The sequence below is a fragment of the Schistocerca serialis genome, chromosome 2 (assembly GCF_023864345.2).
Source record: "Schistocerca serialis cubense isolate TAMUIC-IGC-003099 chromosome 2, iqSchSeri2.2, whole genome shotgun sequence".
In the NCBI taxonomy this organism is placed as follows: domain Eukaryota; kingdom Metazoa; phylum Arthropoda; class Insecta; order Orthoptera; family Acrididae; genus Schistocerca; species Schistocerca serialis.
Window position 1 is genome coordinate 186,794,114 of NC_064639.1, and position 19,159 is coordinate 186,813,272.

A 19,159-nucleotide genomic window follows, 5' to 3' on the forward strand; every position below is an offset into this window, starting at 1 on the left:
CATCTCTGTTATATTGTGAGTAACAGCTATCCTTTTCATTATCCTGTTATAAACAGAAAATACACACATATCCGCGATCTGGTGTAAGTATCAAACAGCCATTTACAATAATTTTTAAATATTTCCCAGACTTCCGGCTATAAGACAATGCAAATAAATACCTTAATTAAATTGAAAGGAAGGGAGTATGAAAGTACATCTTTACCCAAATTTAAGTATAACTAATAGATATTTTATTAAAGTAAAATGTGGAACATAAAAATGTACAGTATAAATCTCTGAATATGCTATCTGGTAACTGTCAGTAAAATTATTGCATATAAAAAGCATACAAAATAAATTGTTCACTTTAATGAAAATTAAAAACAATGTCTTAATTTTTTAGTGAAAGGCACTTAGATATTTGTATGGACAAAAATACAACCTTCACTGTTTCGATAAAAGGCACTTGTAAATAGCAACACATTGAAGTTTAAAAGACCATTTCCTTTAGCACTTAAATCTAAAAGATAAATGACATATATGTCAAACTATGACTTCCTCTGTACCTTTGGTTTTATAAATGTTTTGGTATATAATGGAAGTCCAAGAAGACAAGATACAATAACAAATACAAAACATTCTTCTCAAAATAGAAATTTTTGCCAGCAAGCAACATTACAGTTGAGGTATGTAACAGAGAATGGAAGATTAAGAAATAAATGCGAGCTCAAAAACCGACAAAAGCTTGATGCTGCAGGAACACTCAATATTACGCTAGTACAGCTTCTTCTCCACTGCATAAGGCTAACCAATGTAGACACCATAGTGTAAGAAAATTGACACACATACAGAGGTGTGTATGATTTTTTGTCTGGCAGCATAATTGACAAAAATTATATATGCTTATATTGTACAATAAACGATATGTAAGGATTGTTATAACACTGATGCAGGTTGGAATTGTAATCCATGCAGTGGACTCATACAGTATTTTTACAAGGTCATCAAATTAATCATGATGCAGTCCTTATTTTTGCCTCACACACCATTAGTTTACTATTTCACAGCAGTAAGTCTAAAATATTAGCAATAAAAGTAAAAGCAAAATAGTTCTTCATTCTTTTATATTAATGCATAAGTAGACTCCCTGACTTCATTTATTATAAAATGAATTAAGCAACTTACAGCAATCACCGTAACAGATGTGTTTTAGTACTTTACCAAATTCAAAGTGTTTCCTCCTCTCCTGCATACACATCAAGAGAAAGTGGACAGGAAGCCTGACTGGCAAGCTGTACATAGTACTCAAAACATAGCCACTGACAATGCATTTTTAACTTACAGATGTTCTGAGGAAACATTACCAAACGTCAAGAACAGCAAGGTTTTTGCCTGGTTCTCAGTTGGTTGCAAGAGCAAAAGAAATTGTAAAGTAAAAACCAGAAATTAAACCCTGGTTATTAAAAAAAGTGTTGGGGAAGGCATATCATTAAAATTTTAAGATGTAGACTATGACAAGCATCTACATTATTGCAAACTGTGATGCCAAATGAAAGCTACTTCTCTGATACTTCTCTAGATACTTCTGTACCGCATGATACAGTGGAACAACATTTTAGTACACAGCTACACACTAACATCTCTGATGAAATATGTCACAAAACATACAATTTATTTATATAAAATTTAAAAAAATCATGAAGGTAAAATCAAACAGACCACCTAAAAATAAGAGATATTTTTCATTCCTGGATGTGTACACTCAATGAACAAACATATCTGCCTAAAGGGTGGTGATACAGTACTTATGAGTGACAGTGATAAGGAAATGAATCTGTAATGGTTCTGAATAATCTAACGACATATTACAGGTCAGTTCTTCAAGAGGTGAGACTTGTCTTCCACTTGAAGAGTAGAGCAAAAAGTTATATGGAGCTTCTGATGCAATGGAATGACTCATGGATCAAGTTCCCTCTTACTCCAAATTACGACTACTGCTATTACTCCTCCTCCTCCTCCTCCTCCTACTACTACTACTACTACTTGGGAGTTATAAATTTTGACTGTTGTGGGGAAGCCATGCAAATATAGATGTAGGTGTAAATGCAGAAACTGGAACAATGTAGTGGAAAACATTTTTGTGATGACACTAGATTAAATCTTCAAATTAAAGAATCACTGTCAGGTCATGAAAGCAAAGATGCAAGTAATATACTGGATGACAGGTTCCATGAAAAAATTTCAAGGAGCACTGGTCCTATGGTACAACTGTAAACTGCAGGGAGTACATAGCAGCTGTATATACAGCGGATATCCATAAAAAAACTAATGCATGATGGTATATAAGAAACCTGCTCCATCATTGCAGAATGCCTATTAAAAGTGCTGATGGATTGGGTAAAGAAAGTAACTAGAGTAACACCAACTTATTATTACAAATAAGGCTATAGAAGAAATGGAAAACAAGAAATGACCTACTGATTACTGGGCTCCCTGAACAACCACACTATTTCTTGACATTTGTATCAAGTCTTGGAGCAGAGACCGCAAAGAACATATAAATTCACATTCCTATTGACCACTGACGAGTCAGTCAGAGAAGAGAACCTCCAAAGCAAAGCATAAAGATGATCAGACTTTTGGGTACAAGTTAGTGTGTACATTAAAACATTTACAAAGTTATATGAGTACTCTAACATCAACAGGGAAGGCAAATATGGTGCAGAGTTGCACTAAACAGTATACCTCTAGCTGATATGAGCAACAGTGATGAAAACTTCATCATATCCTGAAAGATGAATGTGACATGCGCAACAAAGTATTTAAAAGAGCAAGATTTATAGGGGTGGAGAAACTTTAAAAAATGAGGAACTGCCCTGAAAACTGTTTCTTGCTCTTCTGAGTTCCTGTTATTAATTTTTGAAGCATCTTATTCTCAACTGATTCACTGGAAGACTGATAGAAAATACTCCAACTGAACAGGAATAAATTTTATAGATCACATGTTGAGCCTGACTATGAATTTTTATCAGACTTCTTGAAGCTTTTGAACAATTTTTTCACTATAGGTTTTCAGTTTATAATCACATTTACTAACGGGAAAGTGCTGAATAATAACATTCTTAGGTTTGCTCCCATCTTTGTTCAGATGATCTAGAAATTATTGCTTCCAGACATATCACAAAATTTGTGACTGTGAAAATGACTTGGCCTAGTCACTGAAAACTTGAGACAGTTGTCAAATAAAGATCTTGCTGAATAAACAGCAGTCTATTAAAATGGAGATTAATTCAAATGACTAATAAAACTGATGGTTCTTGTTTACATCTGAATACTAAACAAGTTACTGTGGAACATCCAATGGACTGGAATGATTTATATGTCAAGCACGATCTTACTTCCAATTACTTGGGAATCACACTTCTTTTACAAGTAGTGTCCAAACATACTTGCAAAGCTACAGAAATAATATTAGTAAGAGGCTGTATGCTTCCACTTGTGGGATGACTGCAAAAGTAACTAGCAGCTCAATCTGAATTTTGTCCAAGTCTGGCTGAATGTGGTACATCAATGTGGTGAAGAAAGCACCATGTTTCTAAAGTTGATGTTATCAACAAATATTGACACAACTTCATGCTTACTGTTCTACAGCACTCAAACCTGTACTACTGTCACCACATCTGTAGCATCCAGCAAAACTATCTGTGCAATAGTAATAAAAAAAAAATCAGAAAAACCTGAACTGTATACCAATGGAGTGGTTCACTGAAATCTGCGTCACCAATTCAATATATGCAAATTTATCATGGAAACAAGTTTAGGGACATTAATAAAGAACACAATTTGGAATGCAAAGAAACCTTTGTAAGTATATTCACATTTGTTCAAGAAAAACTTTAGGATCAACAAAGTGTGGTATCTTAAGAGAATATGAAAAAAAAAAAGAAATGGAATGAATGGCAGTGACTAAATTGAGGAAATGGACTAGTGTCAAATGACTGCACATATCAGACAATGGTATGATCTAACAATGGAAACTCCAGGTAAGAATATCAACAATGTAGGAAAAAGACAGATTGCTACTTACTGCAAAGTAGACATGTTGCAGACAAGCACAATTAAAAGACACAATTTAATTTGGCCTGTCTGCAACTTTACATGTCTTCTTTGCAGTAAGTAGCACTCTATCATTTCCTACCGTTAATCACATGATCTAACAACACACTAAGGCAAGAGAACATTTCTTTTTAGTTTCTCTGCTAGTGATCAGATTAACTGTGAACTTAGTCTTTGGTCTGTGAATTACTACAGATACACAGTCATAAATTTAATTTTTATGCTTAATTTTATATTATTGTGCACTTTGCACATCATATGCTAAATAAATAAAATATGTAGTGATAATTAGCTACTTTGAGAGACAGTGAGTGAGAGTATAAAGGTAGGCCAATATCTGAAAAATGGAAAAGCAAGAAGCTAGAGAGAATGGAGCACAGAAACAAAACCATAAAAAATCTAGAAATGTGAGGCAATGCCTCCACTTTTTAAGTGAATGATAAGATGAGAGAATTTTAGGGTGTAATCATTTTTCACACACAATAAATCAGAGGATGAATATTATACTCCAATGTAGGTACTATACAAAATCACAACTTTCTAAGGTTTATTTTCCACTTTCAGTATACATGACAATGTGTGAAGTGGGATGAACTGGGCAGAGTCCAATCCATTTGAGGCTGTAAAATACGCTGCAGTAATATTGAGTAGTGGCTAAACATGTAGCAGGACATCATACACAGATTATGGAGAGGACTTACGCAATGTTATTCTCTTACAGTTGTGGTGCATGATGGTTTTAGACAATCTCATCAAGATCAAAAGATGCTTGTAAATGTTTTTGTATAGGAGATGTGACAGTATCCTTGTGTCAAAAGTGAACTGTCATGCAATATCTCACTTCACTTTTTTATATTGTCTTTTCTTACCTATTATTCAGAATGCTCTTTTGTTATCCCCCCCTCCTCTGCATCAGTTTATGTTGGTGTTTTCTATCCTCTGGCCACTCTTTCCCCAACATGAAACTCATTATTTCATTACTTTAATATCTGACTCTCTCTTCCACAGAGTAAGTTTAGCTATTCAATTCCATTACTTTATGCAAAATCTCCATTGGCTAGTCCAACTTTTTAGAACACACAGTTATCACAATTGCAAACCAATGTTTTTCCTCTATATTATCTTATTCCTTTTACATAAAATTTCTATAATTTTCACATCACTATTTCCATATCTAATGTCTGCTGATTGTCATTTTAATGTGACTTGTTGTACACTGAGGAAGGCTCAGTAACAGGAATAAAATTACTGGGAAAAATAACAACACACATATTCAGTCTCCTAAAAGAAGCGCTGTTACTACAATAACACACTTGAGGCAAGAATTATTTATATCTATATATAACATTTTCCTTCCATATATTAATGCAACATGTATGTATAATTCTCAACTTCATCAGATAAGTTGTACAAACTGACATCAGTTTTTAGATCTTCCTCCCAAGCATATCGCACAAGTTCTAAAACTAACTGTAACAAAAGCCACAGTTTGGATACTAGTAACCTTTAAGCTACATAGAGTCATAAATTTCATTATCTTTGTACATTATTTCAGATATATCAGTGAGTCACATTCAAAAATATATCGAATAGGGAATTTTACAGATACAGGTACATAAAAATTGTAATTAACACAAAGAATTGAGAACTGATATCAGCTGAACAAGCTAAGTTCAGTTATTTTTTGAACGCACTTTCACCATAATCAGATGAATGGTAAGATGAAAATGTGATAGGCTGGAAACACACCAGACAGAAGTAGTTTCTTATCTAAATATTGGTAAACATGAATATTCCGAACAATTAATTGCATGTTTTTTTACTGTTGTGAAAAGGGCATTTACCACCAGACTTACCACTATATTAACCCTTCAGCTAAGTATGACATATCGTCATACTGGAGATGATTGTGGTTGAAAAGTTTTCAAAAATATTTATTGAGAGGCACAGCATTTTGTGATTGTGCATATGAAATACAGACAGTTGTCTTATGATGATACAATTACAGCTAACTGATAACAATGAATTTAGCTTTGTAGTCATTACACACTTAAAAAGCATTTCTAAGGGAAATGTTTTGCATAGGAGATAAACTCAACACTCTCTCTCTCTCAGACACACACACACACACACACACACACACACACACACACACACACACAGTTATCTTTGGTCATCAGAGGGATTAGCATCACTTTTAAGCAATGGAAAGGCACAATTAAACCATCATTAAATTGTCATTGGTGAATATTTCAAGCATTAGTGAGCCCTTTGTTGGTTGTCCTTCATTCTTTCCTTTTCCCATTAAATCAACAGTAATAGGGCTTGGATGCTGATTCACTGGGGCTGGTAACTTGACTTGTCCCATGAAGTTATCTGGTAAACATGAGTTATGATTGAAAACCTGAAAAAGAAGGCCAGTGATGTTTACACCAATGAAATGCTGCATATTACATCTTACAAAAAACAATCTAATACATGTTTAAAATACTCCAAAGAATAAAGTATGTCCAAGATTACAGGTGTCAAAAGGCATTTTATATAGCAGAATAAAAATAGTTTATGCAGAATGAAGCTGTACATTTCATTGCCTATTTTTCACATTATGAATATCCTACAAACTATTACAGAAGAAGTTTTATGTTCATAACTTAAGAAATTTAAATTTTAACAACAAAAGTCATTACAACTTTGAAGTTATGTAAGAACCATTTTATTAGTGACTAGAGTTTTGGTGCATTTTAGCACAATCAAGCCAAATATTTGTATAGTGACTTTCTTCATCAACATGACAATAAAAGAAGAAAAGCAAAGAAACACTGAAAACCAGTGTTTGTACACATTCATCATCTTTGTCTCCCCTCATCTTCACAACAGATTGGGTGATGTGGCCTTCTTTTCAACCTTCCTCAATATATTCCTCTTATCCTTCTGAAGACAGGAACTATTAGTTCCAAAACCTAAGATAGTGTATGCACTTTTATATCTGCCTCTCAGCAGTACTGACATTTCTCTAGAAAGTATGTACTGACCAGCAATGCTGTCTTACTATTATTTGTCTAAGAAACTGCTAACATTCTCTTCAGTGAGTCACTATCATAATTTTCCACTTAATATCAAATAAATAAACAATGATTGGTTTTGAATGAGGAGACCATTGCCAAAAATTTCTTAGGAGCACAATTAATTATATAGTATGAATTTTATTTTGTACTCATAAATGTTCAAAAATACACAATACATCGTTGGTAGACAGCAGCCTTGACTCAATTATTGAAAGATTATCAGAAACCAATACAAACAATAAACTGCTTGAATTTCAAATTGGACCTATCTGGCACATGTACACTCAAACAAAGTAAAATCTAGAAGTATTATGATGTATGTAAATAACTGTGCAAAATGAACAGGTATTTTTACTTTGCTGAATTTCTGTTATCTTCTACTCTAGTGACCTGAAGATGAACACTGGAGCATCAGTTTGTCACACTGAGAAAGTGAAAATGTTTGAGTTCTGACAAAGCACATCTTCCATTAGGGGTGACAACAACACAGTTAAATGCATTTGATGTCTGCTTGTGTCTGTATGTGTGGATGGATATGTGCGTGTGTGCGAGTGTATACCTGTCCTTTTTTCCCCCTAAGGTAAGTCTTTCCGCTCCCGGGATTGGAATGACTCCTTACCCTCTCCCTTAAAACCCACTTCCTTTCGTCTTCCCCTCTCCTTCCCTCTTTCCTGATGAGGCAACAGTTTGTTGCGAAAGCTTGAATTTTGTGTGTATGTTTGTGTTTGTTTGTGTGTCTATCGACCTGCCAGTGCTTTTGTTCGGTAAGTCACCTCATCTTTGTTTTTATATATCATTTACTACTCTAATAGATAGACTTACAAGTTGGAGTTCTTTCTGTCTCAAGAAGGGGAAGCAAAGCCCTTCAAGAGTTTTTAGAGTGTTGATAAATGAATCTTTACATAATATATTATTAAATCATTAAATTCTATCTGATGGCTGTCCTGTGATAAACTACAACTATGCAATGATTTGATTTTGTCTTGATCTAACTGACTGTGGGCACACCAAGAAGATAATGTGTTTCACTTTCCAATTAGACACCATTTCTTACTGTTCTGATACTGAGATTAGAGAAGTATGATAGTGTGAATGTTCCAGAAGAATATGAAGCCACAATAAAACAGCAATTTGGTGTACTGAGTGACAAAATTTGAATTTTGTAGTAGTAGTAGTAGTAGTAGTAGTAGTAGTAGCAGAGTAGTAGCTTTATTCACCCGTAGATCTCTTTTTACAAGGATATAGGGCCTGTCAAAGTATTTACAAATTTAGATCAATTTAAAATAAGCTAACTTGTATACACATATATTTATAGACATCTAGTTAGAGACAATCATTAGATTTACTCCTGGTATACAATACTTTTTTTTACAAATAATTCATTAAATAATGTAATGCCACACTGTTCACTCATATCTCACTATCAGTCACTGCACACACTATACACACATTAGTTCATAACACTTCACTCACTCTACACACACACACACACACACACACACACACACACACACACACACACATACACACACACTGGTGATCTCTGGGCCATTTTCTGTACCGCAACTTCCCATTTGCTACCCTGATAAACTGAGTCAGCATCTCTCCATAATGAGAGAGATGTTGAGCTCAGAAAGAGGAAGAGGTGTTAGTATTGTGCTATAATAATAATAATAATTATTATTAATTATTATAATTATTTATTTGTATAACATTTTTTTATCAAACCCCTACTATGTTTTAGCTAAGTAATCCTTCAATGTATAAAATGTATTGCATAACAGATACTTTTTAGCTGCCTTTTTACATAAGTGTATTTTTGCAATTACTTTAATCACTTTTGGTAATTTATTGTACAGTTTTATTCCTTGGTAGAAAATGCTGTTTTGAGTTTTATGTTTATTTTTTCTTGGTAAATGTAAATTGAGTCTATCTCTTATTGCGTGGTCATGGACAGATCTGTTTGTGCTGTTATTACCAATGTTATTTTTGATGGGTAAAACTGACTGGTGAATGTATTCACACGGAGCAGTTAAAATCCCGTGTTTTGAACAGATCTTTACAGTGAACTTGACTAGTGTTTTTGGTTATTATTCTTATTGCTCTTTTCTGGAGTTCGAAAACTGTGTTCATATTTTGTGCATTTTATCCCCAAAAAAGAATGCCATAGCCAAGAACTGAGTGTACATATGAATAATATGTAACTAACAGACACTGCATGTTACACACTGATGATAGGATTCTAAGAGCATAACATACTAATGACATTCTGTTTGCAAGTACCTTTGTGTGTTCACACCACTTCAACTGAGAATCAATTTTCAATCCTAGAAATTTTGCATTTGTTACATAGTCTATAGAGATGCCATCTACATTTAATTCAACATTGTCATTTTTCCTCTTCAAACTGAAATTAATGTCGTTAGTGTTCTTTATGTTCAATGTCACTTTATTGCTTATTGACCAATCGTGAACTTCCTTGAGAGTTTCATTTGCTTTCTCGGCGAGGAGTTCTCGTTTTCTCAGTGACCATAATATTGCTGACATCAGTGAAGACAATTTTTTCACCATGAGTAACACTACTGGGAAAGTGCATGATGTATATCAGCAATAGTATTGGTCCTAATATTCTACCTTGCGGAACCCCTATATTAATGTATTTTGGGTCTGATAAGTGTTTTACTAAATGTTTAGATCTATTTGAAGTATGTGTTATCTCTACTCTTTGTACCCTATCTGTTAGGTATGATTGAAACCAGTCATTAGCTACCCCTCTTATTCCTGTTTTTGTTGTTGTTGTCTTCAGTCCAGAGACTGGTTTGATGCAGCTCTCCATGCCACTCTATCCTGTGCAAGCTACTTCATCTCCCAGTACTTACTGCCACCTACATCCTTCTGAATCTGCTTAGTGAACTCATCTCTTGGTTTCCCTCTATGATTTTTACCCTCAACGCTGCTGTCCAATACTAAATTGGTGATCCCTTGAAGCCTCAGAATATGTCCTACCAACCAATCCCTTCTTCTAGTCAAGTTGTGCCACAAATTTCTCTTCTCCCCAATTCTATTCAATACCACCTCATCAGTTATGTGATCTATCCATCTAATTTTCAGCATTCTTCTGTAGCACCACATTTCGAAAGCTTCTAGTCTCTTCTTGTCTAAACTATTTATTGCTACGTTTCACTTCCACACATGGCTACACTCCATACAAATACTTTTAGAAACGACTTCTTGACACTTAAATCTATACTCGATGTTAACAAATTTCTCTTCTTCAGAAACACTTTCCTTGCCATTGCCAGTCTACATTATACAACCTCTCTACTTTGACCATAATAAATTTTTTGCTCTCCAAATAGCAAAACTCATTTACTACTTTAAGCGTCTCATTTCCTAATCTAATTCCCTCAGCATCACCCGATTTAATTCGACTACATTCCATTATCCTCGTTTTGCTTTTGTTGATGTTCATCTTATATCCTCCTTTCAAGACACTGTCCATTCCGTTCAGCTGCTCTTCCAGGTCCTTTGCTATCTCTAACAGAATTACAATGTCATCGGCGAACCTCAAAGTTTTTATTTCTTCTCCATGGATTTCAATTCCTACTCCGAATTTTCCTTTTGTTTCCTTTACTGCTTGCTCAATATACAGATTGAATAACATTGGAGATAGGCTACAACCCTGTCTCACTCCCTTCCCAACCACTGTTTCCCTTTCATGCCCCTCAACTCTTATAACTGCTATCTGGTTTCTGTATAAATTGTAAATAGCCTTTCGCTCCATGTATTTCACCCCTGCCACCTTCAGAATTTGAAAGAGAGTATTCCAGTCAACATCGTCAAAAGCTTTCTCTAAGTCTACAAATGCTAGAAACGTACGTTTGCCTTTCCTTAATCTATTTTCTAAGATAAGTCATAGGGTCAGTATTGCCACACGTGTTCCAACATTTCTAGTGAATCCAAACTGATTCCCCGAGTTCAGCTTCTACCAGTTTTTTCATTTGTCTGTAAAGAATTCATGTTAGTATTTTGCAGCCATGGTTTATTAAACTGATAGTTCGGTAATTTTCACATCTGTCAACACCTGCTTTCTTTGGGATTGGAATTATTATATTCTTCTTGAAGTCTGAAGTTATTTCGCCTGTCTCATACATCTTGCTCACCAGATGGTAGAGTTTTGTCAGGGCTGGCTCTCCTAAGGCTGTCAGTAGTTCTAATGGAATGTTGTCTACTTCCGGGGCCTTGTTTCAACTTAGGTCTTTCAGTGCTCTGTCAAACTCTTCACGCAGTAGCACATCTCCCATTTCATCTTCATCCACATCCTCTTCCATTTCCATAATACTGTCCTCAAGAACATCGCCCTTGTACAGACCCTCTCTATACTCCTTCCACTTTTCTGCTTTCCCTTCTTTGCTTAGAACTGGGTTTCCATCTGAGCTCTTGATATTCATGCAAATGGTTCTCTTTTCTCCAAAGGTCTCTCTAATTTTCCTGTAGGCAGTATCTGTCTTACCCCTAGTGAATTACACCTCTACATCCTTACATTTGTCCTCTAGCAATCCCTGCTTAGACATTTTGCACTTCCTGTCGATCTCATTTTTGAGATGTTTATATTCCTTTTTGCCTGCTTCATTTTTGTATTTTCTCCTTTCCTCAGTTAAAGTCAACATCTCTTCTGTTATCCAAGAATTTCTATTAGCCCTCGCCTTTTTACCTACTTGATTCTCCGCTGCCTTCACTGTTTCATCTCTCAAAGCTACCCATTCTTCTTCTACTGTATTTCTTTCCCCCTTTCCTTTCAATCATTCCCTAATGCTCTCCCCAAAACTCTCTACAACCTCTGGTTCTGTCAATTTATCCAGGTCCCATATCCTTAAATACCCACCTTTTTTCAGTTTTTTTCAGTTTTAATCTACAGTTCACAACCAATAGATTGTTGTCAGAGTCCACATCTGTCCCTTGAAATGTCTTACAATTTAAAACCTGGTTCCTAAATCTCTGTCTTACCATTATATAATCTATCTGAAACCTTCCAGTATCTCCAGGCTTCTTTCATGATTCCTGAAGCAAGAGTTAGCTATGATTAAGTTATGATCTGTGCAAATTTCTAGCAGGCGGCTTCCTCTTTCATTCCTTACCTCCATTCCATATTCACCCACTACGTTTCCTTCTCTTCCTTTTCCTACTATCAAATTCCATTCACCCATGACTATCAAATTTTCATCTCCCTTCCTATCTGAATAATTTCTTTTATCTCATCATACATTTCATCAATCTCTTCGTCATCTGCGGAGCTAGTTGGCATGTAAACTTGAACTACTGTGGTAGGCGTGGGCTTCATATTTATCTTGGCCATAATAATGCGTTCAGTATGGTGTTCATAGTAGCTTACCCACACTCCTATATTTTTATTTATTATTAAACCTACTCCTGCATTACCCCTATTTGATTTTGTATTTATAACCCTGTATTCACCTGACCAGAAGTCTTGTTCCTCCTGCCACCGAACTTCACTAATTCCCACTATAACTAACTTTAACCTATCCATTTCCCTTTTTAAATTTTCTAACCTACCTGCCCAATTTAGGGATCTGACACTCCACGCTCCGACCCGTAAAATGCCAGTTTTCTTTCTCCTGATAACGTCATCCTGAGTAGTCCCCGCCTGGAAATCAGAATGGGGGACTATTTTACCCAAGAGGACGCCATCATCATTTAACCATACAGTAAAGCCGCAAGACCTCGGGAAAAATTAAGGCTGTAGTTTCTCCTTGGTTTCAGCCGTTCGCAGTACCAGCACAGTAAGGCTGTTTTGGTTAGTGTTACAAGGCCAGATCAGTCAATCATCCAGACGGTTGCCCCTGCAACTACTGAAAAGACTGCTGCCCCTCTTCAGGAACCACAAATTTGTCTGGCCTCTCAACAGATACCCCTCTGTTGTGGTTGCCCCTACAGTATGGCTATCTGTATCGCTGAAGCATGCAAGCCTCCCCACCAACAGCAAGGTCCATGGTCTTTGGGGGGGGGTCTCTTATTCCTAATGCTTCTAATTTATTTAATAGAATCTTGCAGTCGACTGTATCAGACGCCTTAGAAAGATGCAAAAATATGCCTGTGACACATTCATCTTTATCAAGAGCATCAAGTACAACTTTTTTGAATTCTATTATGGCTGACTCCGTATTTTGCCACTTCGGAAACCAAATTGTGATGCGCTTAAAAGATTGTATTTATTTAGGTAATTGATTAATCATTCTTTCATAATTGCTTCTATTATTTTTGAGAAAGCTGACAGCAGAGAAATGGGCAGTTAATTTTTTATGTCTTCTGCATTACCTTTTTTAAGCAACAGTACAACTCTTGCCTGTTTTAACTGCTCTGGAAATGTCCCTTATGTGAAGGATTCATTTATTATATTTGTTAAGGGGCCTTGTGTAACCACTATGCATTGTTTCAGTACACACACTGGTACTTCATCTAAGCTACTGACTTTTTATTTTGTAGTTTTTGAACAGTTTTATTGACTTCATTCTCTGTGGTTGGAAGTAACATCATTGTATTTAGTGCAACATTATTTACAGGTATTATATTTGTTTGGGGGAACTTTTGCTGTAACTTCTCTGCAATACTTGAAAAATGCTGGTTTACATAGTTTGCTAAGTGTTGTGGACCATTTTATTACCTTACCTCTCCCCATTTCCGTTTTTTTGACATCCCAGACTGATTTGCTGTTATTCTCTGCTTTATATATTATTTTGTCATTAAATGACTTTTTTGGAGCAATCAGCACCTTCCTATAGCTCTTTTTGTATCTATGATAGAAATTTAAGAATTATGGATCATTGCAAATCTTTTTCATGGAACTGAGGTGTTTAAGTGTTTGGGAGGACTTCTTAATACCTGCTGTTATCCATCTGTATTTGTGAGATGTTGACACAGACATGCATACTTTTGGAAATGCCTTTTCAAAGTTCAACTTAAACAATGTGGAAAATTTAGAGAATTTCATATTCACATTGGTTTCCTTATAAACTTCATCCCATCTTTGTGTTTCTAGTTCTTTTGAAAAATCTTTTATTTTGATTTCTTATAGATGTAATTTGTACGCTTGTAGTTTATGAAATGATTCGATGCCTGATTTTACTGTTGTTATTTGACAGAGATGGTATGATAGTCCGGGATCTTTTACAGCTACATCACATTTTTCCCTGTCCATATTTGTGGCCACATGGACAATTACTGATGCAGTCATTGTAGTAAGCCTTGTTGCACTATTGACCAATAGGGACATGCCAAAACTTTGAAGGATGTTTGTGAAGGTGCTGCTGGATTCATTTATGATATTGGTGTTGATGTTAATGTCCCCACACAGAATTATGTTGACCTTTGTACTTGAGACTAAATCTAGAACTTCTGTTAACTATACACACACAAAATGATTAATTTCTTGGTGATATCATGCCATGTTAATTCAATAGATGATATTTCAAAGTGTTTGTCTTCACTTACTGTACTAAGGTCATGTCTTGATTTGAACTGTGTTCCTTTGCTGATATAAATGCATGATCCTCCACCCCTTGAAGTAGTTCTGCAGTAAGAGTTTGCCTTTTCATAGAGTGATAATGCTGCATGTTGGATTTCTGTGTCTCTACACCAGTGCTCAGTAATACAAACTACTGTGCAGTTCAAAGATTGGAGCGCAACTTCTAATAGTTGTATTTTATTTTTTATTGATTGCATGTTTTGATGGAGGATTGTTAAGTCTGTGAAATGCCCCACATTGCTCTTTCCAATGATTTGTTTTTCTTTGTGAGATCTGGTATATGTGATATTTGAGGTGTTAAAATCTGTCTTGTGAGTGATTGTTTCAGTATTTTTTAAAGTGCTGGAGATACTCTCTAAGCAGGGAAACCTGTTGTCTGGATTCATCCTAAAAACACCTACTTTTCCTACCTCTTACAACAGGTATTTGACAATGTGTTACCCCCTATACTTTCATGAATCAGCTGTACTAATCTTCCTTTCCCAGTCCTGTTTAGGTGTAGGTGATGCCTAGTGAAACCCCGTGTGTTGATAGTCCCGACAGGCACCAGAGAAACATGAGCAAAGTTGGCTCCTCAGAGCCATCCCTAACCCCACATTGATTCGCCTCACAGCTCCATCAAGGTGTAGTTGATCATGACGCCAGAACAGCTCAACAAAGTGTACATTGGTGCCATGAGTCAGGGAAGCTATCTTGTCCAGGTCACCACCTATGTCATATGTCCCATCCCTGTCCAAACTGTTTTCCGCCCCACCCACTATCACTACATGGTCCTCTTTTTGTAAAGTCCTTACATAAAGACCCTAGGTCCTCTATCACATGACTTAGCCCTGCATTTGGCTTGAAGGTATTGGTGGCCTCGTACGCTTCCCCTAAACTTTCCTGTAACTGATGGCCTACACCTCACCCATGGCTACTACCTAGCAGCAGCATTTTCTCCTTCCTGAGACTTTGTACACTCCTAGGGTTCTTGGCCTTGGTTGAAGTGTGCTGCACATTTCCTGCTGCTCGTTCCACCTGAGGATCTTCTCCACTTAACTCTGGCAGTGGTAGATACCTGCTTTTGGTGTTGATGATAAAACTGTCAGATTGCGTTCTCTTTCTTCCTATCCTCCTACCATCTGCCAGTTCCCAACCACCCTCCTCCTCCCTATCTCCCTTGATCCTTATGAGTTCCTTCCTTGCTTCCTCCAGCTGTGCCTGAAGGGCACAGATTTTCCTTTCCTGTTCCCCAACCAAAATGTTCCTATCACATACTCTCTGCTGTTCCAGGAGAGAGCCTCTACTGTTCTCCTAACGTTCTCCCCACTACATCCCCTCCAGTGAAAATATTTCCTACAAGATTGGCAACAAATCCCTCTACTTACTACTCTATAATAGCTCCCACATTTTTCACTCGTGGTCAGTTTCGAAAGAATAATTAAGTTTAAAGAATGTTTTAAATTTGTCAAGGACGCAAGATTGGCTGTGTGTAAACAAAAAACGACACAAAGGTTTTATGTGTGATGGTTGTTGTTTTTGTGCTGATTTAGAGATACAATGACAGAAGAATGAATTTGGAATTAATTTGCTTTTAGAGAATTTATGTTATCAGGTGTGTTTGGTCAGGTTTTTAAACATTTATAATTCAGAAAATTTAGGCCTAGATCGCATCTATCTAACTAGTAAGCAATACAAAATGTGTTACTTAAATATGATTTAGAAGCATTTAATTACACTTTTATTTTGACAATAGACACTGATGAAACTAGTAGATGTCTTTTTTTAACAAATTTTACACTATCAAGAAAACTTGAATACAATTTTCCGTGTTTATGCCACGCAAAATTTTGGGTTATGTCATGATTATCGGGACTTCAGCTTCAAGAACAAGCACTGCTGGGATGTTAATATTCAGTTTTGTGACACGAATGGACACTACAGCATGTATACAAAACAAAGAAAATTTAAATTTGACACTATTTCCTCTTAAATAAGTTATTTTAGTGGACGAAGAAAAAAAATTGTGATCTCACTCGGCAGCCATCTTGGTTACAAGATTATTGTAAGAAAAGTTCTCTAGGCAAGGAGTCACTAGGGGAGACCGCTGCTGTCCAATAGAAAGTTAAATTTATTCTACGTAAATACCTGTATATGTAATTTCAGCATGAGTCACAATACAATCCATTAGGGTGAATGGGGATAGGCAGTGGGTGTGCAGTGGTTACACACAATATCCAGTCATAGAGCATGATCTACAACATAACAGTTGTGACTTCAGTGCCCGTTTCACCAAATATGCCATTGGTATTATTCCCCCAGACACTGGTTTCTCTGAATTCAACATGTGGGAACTGGCATTACAACATGTCCTCGGTTCTCACCACCCACCTGGTCTTAATTTACCTCAATTTCTTTGATCTCAGCATTTCTTCTAAGTAACAATTCCTTTCCTCATACCCACTGAGTTTTCTATATCTTTCATTTTCTGACCTGTCCATTTTCCCTGCAATGCCCCCCCCCCCCCCCCCCCCCCACCTCCCACTTCTATCGCATACACTGTACTTAGCTTTCTGCTCTTATTAACTTGTGCACAATGTTTTGGCAGTAATATCTGTCTTGCATATTACCTTATATTTGAAATGGGCCTACCTTCCCATCCCTATCTGAAATTCCTTTCAACATTCTCTGAAGTGGTCAATTTGGCTCAAAATTTTATCTTTCTGGACTTTATACTGTTATGTCTATACCCAGTGCCAACAGAAAACTGCCATTTAAAAAATTAGTACAAATGAGCTTACTATCTCAGATTAAAGTTCACACTAAAATGCTACCAATTTCTATTAGCAATTAAGGGGAGCAAACCATTTGTTAATAATCCAATTCTGGAATTTCATGCTTTGAACTGTGCAATCATGTTGCACCACATATTCCTGAAAAGTTACTTCTGTCCGATTTCTGAAAATCTATGATGTTTATTCATTATGATTATTTAAAATGATAGCTCTGCTTGAGTGCAAACTGAAATACTCTTAACAATATTTTATTCAAAGTGATTTGTTTATAATTAACTAAAATGTAATTTAAATTGTTGTATTGTAAAATTCATTGAAATGGTACATGAAATTAAGCAAACTTTCCCAAACTGAATATCGGTTCATGTAGGGCAATATGTGGCCCATTTTTTGATGTAACTAAAATCATCTAATGACTTTTAATTGTTATTTTGTAAATCTTACATTTAACAATGTATTCAGTTGTTTACATTTATATAAAAGGAAGTGGTGCATGAGCCACGGGAGCAGTTAGAGTGAGAAAGAGGCAGTGAGAGAGACTGGAGGCTGTCAGATGAGAAATGTATATTCCACCAATGTAAATGCTAATTAGTCACAATATAAGACAAGAAAAGTGACATACTTTCTGTTTTATTTAAAAATTAGTACATCAGCAACATTGAATGCTGAGACTTTCTGGAGCAACAAACCCTGAGGATATCAAAGTTGAGTATCTCATTATATGGATCAGTTAAGTTACTACGTGAAATTTCATTAACTGTAATTGAAATTTTCTAGTTTTCACCTATCTTCATACTTGTGAATGGCAGGTGTCCAAACTATTATGTTGCTCTGATGGTATGGTTGAGAATTCACTATTACCACCATCTACTTATAGACAGAACTACTGAAACTGTATATTTTATTCTTACTCAGCGTCAGTGGTAATTAAAATGCTCCCCTCCTTTCACAAATTTAAGTGTGGCATTTTATCTTCAACCTTTAAGCTCTCAAGTGTTCAAATCTTGTCCTGTGCAGTCCCCAACAACTAATTTTTCCCTCTCATCCCATCAAGTGTATCTCCCATGACCTGGGGTTCTCGGCAACTTTTCCAAATTATCCCCATTTCCTAAACCTCACCAGTCCTTTTCCTTCACCCCTCTCCCTTCCCCTTCAACCCTGATGCCAGAAGAATGAGCCACTGGCCCCAAAAAGTTTGTAAATTTGAATACCTTTATGTGTGTGTTCTCCTGCTGTCACTGGTGATAGATTTTTTTTTATCCCTCCAGTTACATTATATAATCAACTTCTGAGTATGTGTGCTGTGACCTGTGGGTGACAATCGCTTGCACTGGGGCAGTTTTCAGGAGACATGAGCATTTGTGGACTTGATGCTTTGAAGTGAAATATCAGTGCAACAGAAAGTATTACAATAAATAATACTACACAACTGACTGAATATTTGCTTCATGCTAATGTTGTGCCGATTACAGTCATCTTTGTAGTGACAACTGTGTAGAGCCTTATGAACACAAACTAAATGTCATGCAGTTTTTGTGAACTGTACATCTCAGGGCTAGATATACCTATATACCAAAAATTGTATCTATAACTCAAAATTAATAGTGGAAAAAAACTGTCCTTAAAACACTGTAACAATTACAGTTATCTAATGAAAATGTGAACACTCAGTATTTTCA

The 19,159-nt window shown here is 36.0% G+C and overlaps 1 protein-coding gene across 2 annotated transcripts in view; it reads right to left on the bottom strand.

Annotated features, from left to right (window-relative positions):
- Positions 1–254: 254 nt before the first annotated feature.
- The window catches only part of LOC126456892 (calpain-5-like), a 282,083-nt gene continuing 263,178 nt past the window's right edge, over positions 255–19,159 (bottom strand). For both annotated transcript variants that reach the window (XM_050092729.1, XM_050092730.1), the window contains exon 14: positions 255–6,502. In XM_050092729.1, coding sequence (XP_049948686.1) covers positions 6,317–6,502 — 186 coding nt within the window. In that variant the 3' untranslated portion in view covers positions 255–6,316. The remainder of the gene's footprint in view (positions 6,503–19,159) is intronic.